At 34.2% G+C, this 11,485-nt stretch overlaps 1 protein-coding gene across 3 annotated transcripts in view; it reads left to right on the top strand.

The window, feature by feature from the left end:
* Nucleotides 1-4,338: 4,338 nt before the first annotated feature.
* Nucleotides 4,339-11,485, top strand: part of LOC131074005 (probable transcriptional regulator SLK2) — a 33,024-nt gene continuing 25,877 nt past the window's right edge. Inside the window, exons 1-8 of one of the 3 annotated variants that reach the window (XM_058010563.2) lie at nt 4,339-4,587; nt 4,858-4,939; nt 5,107-5,180; nt 5,443-6,705; nt 6,885-7,016; nt 7,264-7,312; nt 8,715-8,929; nt 9,120-9,188. In XM_058010563.2, coding sequence (XP_057866546.1) covers nt 5,794-6,705; nt 6,885-7,016; nt 7,264-7,312; nt 8,715-8,929; nt 9,120-9,188 — 1,377 coding nt within the window. In that variant the 5' untranslated portion in view covers nt 4,339-4,587; nt 4,858-4,939; nt 5,107-5,180; nt 5,443-5,793. Of the gene's footprint in view, nt 4,588-4,694; nt 4,768-4,857; nt 4,940-5,106; nt 5,181-5,442; nt 6,706-6,884; nt 7,017-7,263; nt 7,313-8,714; nt 8,930-9,119; nt 9,189-11,485 lie in introns of those variants that run through there. The other 2 variants (XM_058010564.2, XM_058010565.2) reach the window with 2 other exon arrangements.

Genomic DNA, 11,485 nt, shown 5'->3' with positions numbered 1-11,485 from the left:
GTCACATACTATAGTAACAATATTAATTATATTTAATTAATATTGAGGAGAATTTGAAATAACATAATTAATTAATTAATTATGTGAGGAATTAAAAATAATTAAAAGTAATTATTTTTAAGTGTCCACAGTATACAACTAAAAATGGTATGAAGATAATTAATTAAATAAGCAATAATTTAATTATTCCCCCTTCCCAAATTAATTCAGTTCATTAGCAATTTGATTAATTTCCCCATTCAACTACTTATTAATAAATCTAAGGATTTATTTAATAAGTTCATTTCAATAGTCTCATTTGATTAATTAATCTAAAATAATTAATCCTCCCCCCATTTAATTCATTTATTCTAATCCCCTAATTAATTAAAACAAATCAATTTATGAGTTGTTGAAAGTTAATTAGCCTTTTCCTATTATTTGAATTTTTAAATTCAAATCCCCCATATGCGTCCTAACTTCTAACCACCTAACCTAACCACCCCCTAACCTAACCCATTCCACCTAATCCTAGGTTTAACTAACCCTATCCTCTTGCACATCCTAATCTCCTTATCCTAACCTCCTATGGGTTGGATACTCTCCCCTTGAGACACATGACACTTTTGCCACATGTCTCTTCCCTTAGACACTCGCCCTCTTGTGAGCAAGATTCCTTGACACTTGTCACCACAGAGATGACAAGTGTCCCTCCCTCCAACCTCTTCTCCAACCTCCTCCAATTTGACCCTTGATATCTTCATATTCAATCTTGACTGTTGATTCCTACCACCTCACCCTTGGCCTTGTAAATCCTATAAATATCCCCCATCTTGGAGCACAAAGGATCCCATCTCAAGCATTGCTATTAGAGGCATGTCATTTCTAGCATTCTAGTTTAGCATTGTTATCATTTATTGCATCCTAGATCTAGCTTAATTTGATCGTCTTCTAGCATAATTGTTTAATCATATAGCATAATCAATCTCTCATCTAGCTTAATCACATCTATCATTCAGTATAATCATGCATATCATTAGCATAATTAACTTCTTGGATCAATCTAGACTAATCATGCATTCATCTAGCTTGCACATCATATCATTTTAAATTCTCCATCTTGGTGTAGTCAAGTCACTGGAATTACTCATCTAGATCTGAGAGCAAATCCACGCTCGCATCTCTTAGGAGGCGATAGGTCGCTTTGCCATGGTTTATCTTTCATTTGATTTCAATTTGCTAACCATGCTTTTAATGATCTATTGAGTGTTTGTGTTACAGTTACAGGTACCCTACTTCACACTCACGACAATTACAACACTTTTTAAAGTTAATATAAAACAAAAGAACCACACAAAGAATAGATGATGACTTTTCCATTGGTAAAATTAAATGTCTACGCACAAAAGTAAAATTACTATTGAAATAAAAGTAAAGTAAACAATATATATCAAATAAAATAATTCTTAATTAAAAATTAAATTTCATGTGTCCATGTATGCATGTAGTGAATAAATAAACTAGCTCCAATGTAAACTAAAATATATCTTTAATAAGTAAAATGATTCAAAATTAATATTTATAATTTTTCTAGATAAGTGTATTTGGAATAACACTTCCAATAGTCATATAGGTATCAATGTTCTAAAATAATCAAAGGTTTTAATTCCACATACCAATTAAAGCTAATGAAAAATCAAACATACTAAAAAAGTCTTAATCCAAGTCCAAGGGAGCAACAATCTATAAACAAATATTCATCAAAAGAAAAAAAAATTGTGGTAGTAACTAATCCGGGGGCTAGTGGAGGCAAAGGGGTATTTATTAAGCTTGCTTATCTAATAACCATTGCTTGATGGATCAAGATGGAGCTCATCAACTTCATTTCCTTAAGCACCGACATATCAAGAGAAAAAGGTATCGACTCCCAACCACACAATGGATAAAGAGTGAAACTACTGGAAGAATATGTAGTTTTTCAAGTTTGTCTCTCCAACCATCACTATTCAATAGATTGAGAGGAGTTAATCATGTTCACTTCTTTAACAATCACCACCTAATGGATCAAGAGTGAAACTAGTTGAAGTAGGGGTAATTTTAAAAAGTTTGCTTCTCCAACCACCACATTCGATAGATTAAGAGAAGGAGCTCATTAGGTTTACTTCCTTAACCACCACCACCCAATTAATCATGAGTGAAACTAGTGAAAGCAAGGGTAGTTTATTGAGTTTGTTTCTCCAACTACTACCATTCAATAGATCGAGAAAAAGAGCTGACCATGTTTACTTCCTTGAACACCACCATCCAATGAAGCAATATTGAAACTGATAAAACTAAAGATAATTTATAACTTTATATATTGAAAGGATAAACTCATCAAATTTACTTCCATTATTACCACCACCCAATAGGTAAAAAGTGATAGGCATGGATTCCCAACTATACAAAATGTATCATTTTTGTTTTGTTCTCCATCCTCCTTAGGAGTTGAAGATGGCTAATGCCAAACAATAAAATTTGTCTTGATGGTGAATAAACTTGTGTTTATCTGGACGACTTATATTTAAATTAATTTTATATTATCTTTTGTCCATGCACCAATGTTTTGCAAGATGCCAACTAGTTACATTAGCATGCAACCTCCACACCACGAGGGACTTGTCGAGTTAGGTTTAAATCACTCCTACAAGGATATTTACTTTGTGATTGGAAGATGCCAACTAGTTACATTAGCATGCAACCTCCACACTAGCTAACAAATCTTAAACCACATTTTTTCTAGAAGTGTTGACCAAGCAAATGAATAAACACATTAGGAATGCAAATTACCATTGTCTATTATTCAACACAATCATTTCTCATCCCTTGATTGAACTTGAAAACATATAATTCTAAAATAAAATAAATATTTCTAATTATTTATTTATATTCTATAGGAAAACGTATAATTCTAAAATAAAATAAATATTTCTAATTATTTATTTAGATTCTATAGGGATAAGTAAGATATTAAAGACATAATATTTCTACTTTTTACACAATGTAATTTTTTTTTCATTCTCCTTGATGATAGATCGTTCTATTAATACAACAAAAACAACACACAATTTTCTATCACATAAATAAAAAAAATTAAATTCAACTAATATAAATTTATTGTATGCCAATATTTTAGATCATATTAGTATCAAATTAAATAAATTAAATGTGAAATACTTCTAAGTTATTATTTTTTTTATCTTCTTACTTTTTTCACTAAAGTTTAATATTTATAGATTCCCACCTTAGTCTTCCAAAACCATTATCCACATAATATCTATTTTATTTTACTGTGTTTGGATGAGCTCAAATTTATAGTTTAATGTGAAATAATTTATTTAGCAAGTGTATTTTTTTATTTTTTTTTGGCATATGAGACCATGTTCCTCTTGATGATGGATCATTTTAAACTATTGATACAAAAATACCATAGAACCTTCTATCATTTTTTTTCTTCGATTTGTAAATACTGGATTTTTAACTTGTCTTGTATCAAATGCTTTTGAACCGTGGCGATGAACCAATGAGGTGCCATGAATGCCTATGAAACCACTGACATGAATGCTGTAGTGGTTCACAACCCATAAGCACACCACACTTTTCAATTGGAGCGATGAAGTGATGAGGTGACATGAATGCGAACCCACAAGCACACTGTATTAGTGAAGGCATAGCCTATGATCACATAACACAACATGGATTTGAATCTTGATGACAATACCACAACTTAACCATCACACTCTTAAACAAACTCCCAATTTTTTATATAACATAAATATATTAAATTTAACTAATATAATTTTTTTATCAATTCATATAAATTTATCTTACATTAATATTTTAAATCATATTATAATTAAATTAAATAATTTAAACACCAAATACTTCTATATTATATATATTTTTAAAATCTTCCTTGAACACTAAATATTATATTTTCTCACCTTAATCTTACAACACTACCGTCGAGAGAATATCTTTCATCTCATAAACGTTAAAAACGTTGTATTCTGTTCCGTTTGGATGAGCTCAAATTTATAATAAGCCTCGTGGTTAAAATCTAAACCCAGGTTAAAACCGAACTCGCAATCTAACCATAGTGATTTTTGTTATTTCGATCCCGCGTTCACCCCGTTGTTTTCATTTCTACGCGGATTAATCTAAGCCGTCCATCGCAGCCTATCATTGTTTACACTGAGTTGTCCACTCTGGCCAGCTAGATTCCGACACGTGGCTGGTCGAGAGTGGTTGGATGGAATCTGTAGTAACAGATGAACGGGGAGCAGCCGGGACGATAGGGTATTGACTGGCTGCAGCAGGTGCGCGCAGCGATTACTGTGCAAAAGGAGGGGAAGAAGAGCCAAAAAGCCAGTGGGTAAAAACAGTCAATCCGTGGTCTTTTTGGGGTAGCTACTGAGGGAATGACAGCAAATGATATTTTTTTAAAAGAATTTTTATTCCTCTTTCTCTAATTCGCGGTTTATTGAGCTTTACGGGAGGAAAATCGAGCTAGGAAACATTCAGATTGGGCGGTCTTTGCAGGACAAGAAATCTCAACTCGGATTACAGGTTAGTTGCTGTTCTCGTTGTACAGTTGTGTAATTATCGCTATCTCGGTTAGTGGGTTGGGGAATCTTTTTTTTGGGTGTGACTGGCCGAGGGTTTGTTTATTTGCTTGGTTTCTTCTTCTATTAAGTCTTTTAAGTATTTTTTTCCTATTCTTCAAATCACTCTTTGACAGCAGAAAAAGTATAAAATGCCTACCCAGATAAATAGTATGTGAAGCAATTTGGTGGATTCATGTTTTTCAAGTTTATTAAATTTGCTATTTTTTTTCAGGTTTGAGGATTGAAAGAAGTTTTATTTTGAGAGATGGGTAATGCAGTGCATGTTGTTTAGCTGCGATTAGCAGAGAATCGGGGTAACGTTGTCTTATAAAACGAAACCTTTCTTTTCTAGGTTATGGGTATATTTCTTTTGAAGGGTAAAAGGAATTAGGCTTGAAAGTAGTGGGCTTATTAGATATGGACGAGATCAAAACTTTTTCTGGGTTCTAATTTTGTGGCGGGTTTTTATTTTGTGGTGTAGTATCTTTGCAGTGTTTGGGGATTTGCGGCATTGGTTCAATTGGGGCCTGTGACATAAGCTGGTGTAAGAAAAAGGTAAAATATTTTCTGGTTTACAAGTTAACTTATTAGGCTTATTGTAGGTTTTCTATACGATAGAGATACAGTCATTGTGGTTCCCATCATTGAATTTGTGTCCGTAAATATCATTTTAAACATGAACCATGAAGAAATTCAAGCTGTTTTGTTGGAGCAGTGATAATTAGAAGAGAGAATAAACATATGAAGGTAAAATTGGATGTTCTATCAAGAGCAATGTATTGGGGTTTTGCAATAATATATTTATTTTGGCATTCAGGCAAGTGGGTTTGGTTGGTAAGAGTTGATGCTTTAGGAGGAGGAGAAACTTCAATGGGTGGTTAGAAATATCTGCATCTTTAGGAGAGGAGGAGTTGAGGTGGGTGGTGGTTCAGGGCTGGCATTGGAGAATTATCTGGATTCCAGCCACCGAACGGCGACGCCGTTGGCGTCACCGGCTCCGGTGGCTGGAGGCCAAGCTCAACCAGCCTCTTCTAGTTCAGGTATTGCTTACTTTACCAACGAGCACAAGCAGAATTCTGGCAACTTGCAATTGAGTGGACCTTTTGGCAGTTTGGCTCAACGATATTCTTTAGTTGGAAGGGTTGATTTGGGAAAAGTTGCCGGTGACATGAATCAAGTTCTGAACAGTGGAGCAAACTCAGGGCCAAGTGTGGGGACAAGTTCTTTAGTTACAGACGCCAATTCAACACTCTCTGGTGGCACCCAGCTACAGCGGAGTGCAAGTACTAATACTGATTCTTTTATGCGCCTTCCAGCATCGCCAATGTCATTTTCATCTGGAAATATAAGCATGTCGGGTTCTTCTGTTATGGATGGTTCATCCTTAGCACAACAGAGTGGCTCTTCAATAACTCGGCTTGAGTCTAATCAAGATCAAACATCTCAGCAGCAGCAGCTTCAACAGAGGCAGCAACAAGGTGTGTCAACTCCAACTTCACAGCAAAAATTGCAGCAAACACCACCACAGCAGGTTTCGTCTCAACAAATCCAAGTCACAGGAAGTGGACCGCAGCTTGCTGGACAACAAAATGCTGGTAGTGGTCAGCAGCTAGGGCAACAGCACCTTGGACAACGGCTTCCTAGTCAGGTCCTTATGTCTCCCAAACTTGAAAAGAGTGACCAAATGCTGCAACCACCTCCAATGCTGAAGCCTGTGAAACAGGAAGATGGAATACAACAACAAGTAGCTCAGCAAATTATGCAGAGGTCAACCGAAACTGTTTTGGCTGCCCAGTTTCAGAGGCAAGAATCCTTGCAGCGGCCTCCTGCGCAGTTGCAGGCTTTTATTCAGCAACAAAGGATATTGCAACAGCAACAGCAACAGCAACAGCAGTTGTTGCAGTCTTTACCCCAGCATGTTCAGCGTTCTCATCTTCAGCAACAGCAGCAACAATTGCGACATCATTTGCAGCAGCACAACATCCAGCCCCCATCTTTGACCAAGCAACCCACTATGGAGAATGGACTCTGTGCACGTCGCCTCATGCAGTATATATATCATCAGCGACATCGTGAAACTGTAAGACTCAAGAGCTTTATACTGTTTTTGGAATGCACTTATGTATTAAAGCTGTCGATGCATTCAAAATGTTTTCAAACTGACAAATATGGTGATGAAATATCAACTTTTTTTGTTCTTATAAAATTCTTATAGGACATTTTTGAAATATCTGTATACAATTATTGCATTCTTCACAGGCGAATAGTATCACTTTTTGGAGGAGTTTTGTGGCTGAATACTTTGCTCCTCGTGCTAAGAAAAGGTGGTGTCTATCTAAGTATGGGAATGTTGGGCATCATACTCTGGGTGTTTATCCTCAAGCTGCAATGGTGAGTTATAATTTATAATTTGTCTGTGTTCCCTTTTACCATAGTATTTAAAGTTGATTTTCTTCTAAATTTTCTGCCAATGTCTAAATGACGAATCTGACTTGGAAAGACTTATTATGATGTAATTTAAGATTGGTTGTGTTCTAACTTTTGATGGAAGTATGTCTACCAAGTAAATTTTATTTGCTTTTTCAAGATTGTACACCCTTATTTTAAGGAGAAGTTAAATTTGATTAGTATGATGCAGGATATATGGCAATGTGAGATCTGCGGAACAAAACCAGGTCGAGGATTTGGTGAGGAGATACTTCCTTTGATCTTGGAATAATAAATTTGCATTGTTTCGTAACCTTTGATGGGCCTACTTATTTACAAGTCTATTTGCCTATTAGGATGTTTTCTCTCATTTTATATATGTTATATTCCCTAAAATATATTCCCAGAAATACTTTCCTGGATCAATTTTTATTCAGAACAAAAAACTGGTTCCTGTTTACAACAGTGTGTGCACCTTTTGTCTATGCCTGTGTCGTTATTCACTACACTTCGCATCAATATTGATCACACACTCTGCATCTTATGCGTGCAGCAATTACAAACTCAAAGCAATATTTATGGCCAATTGCAAGAGTGTTTATATTTAAGTAGTATCCAGCTTGCACGTGTTATTCACTACCTTTGCATCGATAACTATCACACACCTGCCATTTTATACTTGACGCAATTGCAAACTAAATCAATAATTTATAAAGGATCAATCGGGTTAAAGTTATCTTGTTGCCATTTCCTGAGAGCACAGGGTGCACTGATAGTATGTCAAAATTCATGTGAGGATCTGTTATTAAGATATGCACAGACATATCTATCAAAAAAAAAGATATGCACAGACACAGTTTAGGTAGAGATATATGTAAACAGAGCAAACAATGCGTTGTTTTCTAGTCTCAACAATAAGTAAATGTATGGATAAAACTCATATTGCATGTTCCTATCACTCACAATTAGTACATCAAATTTAGTACCTCATTTTACCATTAACTTACTAGTTGCTAATAACACTTTTACCATTTTTGCAGTTGTTTTAATACAATTTAATAATAGGTTGGGGCCCTAGATATACACTGTGCCTTGTGCAACTCTTGTAGTTTCTGTTCCAATGACAATTTGTGAGTTGAGGTCTATTTGGCAGCTGTATGCAACATCTGTGAGGTGTAAAAGGGCCTTGTACCTAGATCATATGGCAAAAGGATCACAATTATATCTGAGAATTTGGCATCCTGTATGCTAAGGGCAACAGTTCTATGTCGGCAAGGCTATCTTTAAGAATTGCTGAAAACCAATTTAATGGAAGTTTAAGCTAGCCCAGTAACATTTATTTGCAGATATTTTTCTCATAAAATCAAGTAAATATCCTTGGTGCTTGGGAGGCATGCATGTAAACTTACATATCTACTTTTGGCCGTGTGGTTTGTGATTCATGCTCAGGGAGAGTAAACTAGCTGTACAAATTATTGATATTTGGTCTAAATTTTGCAGCAACATCTTACTAAATTTTCGTTTTAAGTTCTTTTTTTAGTGATTTGTGTTTACCTTGGTTTAGGGTTAGACAGGAACAAAATTCTCCTTAATAATTGTTAATTGTTTTGCATTTTATTATACGTTTTTTAATTGCTATTGCTTTCCAATTGTGCTTGATAGAGACAACTGTTGAGGTGCTACCTAGACTCTGCAAGATCAAGTTTGACAGTGGAGTGATAGACGAACTCCTTTTTGTTGACATACCACGTGAATACAGACTCCCTTCAGGGGTAATGGTCTTGGAGTATGGAAAAGCAATCCAAGAAAGTGTTTACGAACAACTCCGTGTTGTTCGCAATGGCCAGTTAAGAATAATTTTCACTCCTGAGTTGAAGGTAAAGTTCAGAAAATATCATGTCTAATATTTACATTAAAGTTTTATCAGTTTTTTTTGACATAATGCAATCCACATTTTTATCTAGAGCATGTATTTGGTGTAATTTTTTAATTTTGGAAATTCTTATGCATAAAGCTTTATATGCTTAATAACATTGGCAATATTTTTTTCATGATATTTGAGATCAGATTTTGTCTTGGGAATTTTGTGCAAGAAGTCATGAAGAACTTTTACCTCGCAGGATTGTAGCACCTCAGGTAATGTCTTTTTTACTTGATTAACTGTATTCATCTGTTATAGATCTCAGAAATTAACTGTTAAGCACAAAAAATGCTTGTCCAGTGGAAAAATCCCAGTTTGATATATGTGTACTATGTCTTAACTCCTTGAATATCTTTCCCTTTAAAAGCTTAGATCCACCTGGAAGTTAATAACTTCACTTCCGTCCTCGTTCTAGAGGCACCTTTATCATTGGCTTCTATTAGAATTGACTGTTAGATTGGAAAAATATATAAATATCATTGCCTCTGCAATAGATCACTTTTTGTTTGCTTTACAGATGCCTATTTCATTTAGAGAATTATAATTATTTTTTCTCATTGTTTCAAATTTCAAAACAGAGTCAGATGTTTGTCATGTATGCTCTTTCAGTGAGATATAAAGCACATTTGATCTCTGCAACGATATCTTTCAGCTGTGCAGTAAACTCATCTACACAAAGATAGATGTGGTACAGAAATGAAATTAGAAAACCCCTAGTAGATATGCACATGAGTTGATTATATAAGGTGATTTGGGTTTTGATTAAATTCAAAACAGAAAAGTGAAAATTTCAAGGGTTACTTCAAACCTATTTTTTAATCTCTGAGTAAGTTTGCCAATTTTTGAGTTTCTCCATTAAAATTTGATGAAGTTTGTGACTGAGAATGTCGGGGTCTGTACGGTAGAAGCAGATACCTTACCTTTAAAATATCATTGATGCCAATTTTGAGTTTCTCCATTAAAATTTGATGAAGTTTGTGACTGAGAATGTCGGGGTCTGTACAGTAGAAGCAGATACCTTTAAAATATCATTGATATGTTCCAATGTCTTTACTCGGCACGGTTCCCAACATTTTCTTGAAAATATTGGAAGTTTTCCAAAATGTTTTTGACCAATATTTTTATCAATAAATCGGGATATTATTGGCAATATATCATCAGTGATATCACAATAAATTAGTTTTGTTTTTAAAATATAAGCATCGGACCTTTGCATTTTGGATTATTCTTTTCTGGAACGTTTATAAACAGGTTATACATCTTGAATGGTGTAAATATAAGATTTCCAGCTGGCATTATTAATTTGTTGTTAGATCTGTTGCCAAAGGACAGCAACAATTATTGTTGTCATTATTTTAAACATTGAATAGAGCTACATACAGTTGTGAAGACACTTCAATTCTTAATTAATTAGGTTTGAAAACCTTATGAATAGGGAACTTGGCTGTTGTTATTGTGATGAGTGACTATCATTGTTGCCTTTGATAACAACGCTGCTTTCATTATGATTTGTGAGCATAGTTGGTATTAGATGAAACTGTCAAATAATTATGTTATCCTTTGACTTGTCATTATTATTGCCTTGCTGTCATTTTTACTTATCAATGGTTAAATAGGTGTCATCATTTTAATCATAAACATAGTCGTATTATTGAGGTAATTGTTTAGGAAATCTCACTGTTAATATCATCTGTTATTAATGTTGTACCGGTTGAGATTGTTGTGAACTTCTCATCATTATTGTCTTTTGATGTAACTATACTTCTATGATCACGGATCAGTAGCATTCCGTCGTTATTGGATCTGAATCATTGTTAGTACTGAGTTCAATCAATATGGGTTCACTACTGTTGTCACCATTATAGGAAATATTGTTGATAAACATGATAATTATGAAATATTGTAAAGACAGGACATTTCTGTCCTGAAACGACAGGCATGATTATTATGATTGTCAACTGAAGAGATATTTGAAGAGGTTAGGTAGACTGTTAATGTCAATTGTAGTTGCCATTTTGTGTATAGATTAGTCTCTTGGACTTGATAATTGATGAGAATAGTAGGGTTGACAGGTCACATTTACCTTATAATTTATTTGTAATTTTGTATTTTATTGCATTAAGGGTTCGTTATCATTCTGTCTGATTTGTTTATTAACATTTTTATAGAGATTTGTATTACAATTATCTGCAATCAGCAATCTCAAAATTAATGAAAAATATCCGTTGTAGTTGCCATCTTGTGTATAGATTAGTCTCTTGGACTCGATAATTGATGAGAATAGTAGGGTTGACAGGTCACAGTTACCTTATAATTTATTTGTATTTTATTGCATTAAGGGTTCGTTATCATTCTGTTTGATTTATTTATTAACATTGTTATAGAGATTTTTATTACAATTATCTGCAATCAGCAATCTCAAAATTAATGAAAAATATCCATATTTTCAAAATTCATGGTGTATACTGTCATTTACTCTCAGTCTCATACTATCTTATGCAATTAGGATGGC

Source organism: Cryptomeria japonica, chromosome 9 (assembly GCF_030272615.1).
Source record: "Cryptomeria japonica chromosome 9, Sugi_1.0, whole genome shotgun sequence".
NCBI lineage: Eukaryota > Viridiplantae > Streptophyta > Pinopsida > Cupressales > Cupressaceae > Cryptomeria > Cryptomeria japonica.
Note: the sequence above shows the minus strand (reverse complement) of the source record. Positions and strands in the feature narration are given on the sequence as shown.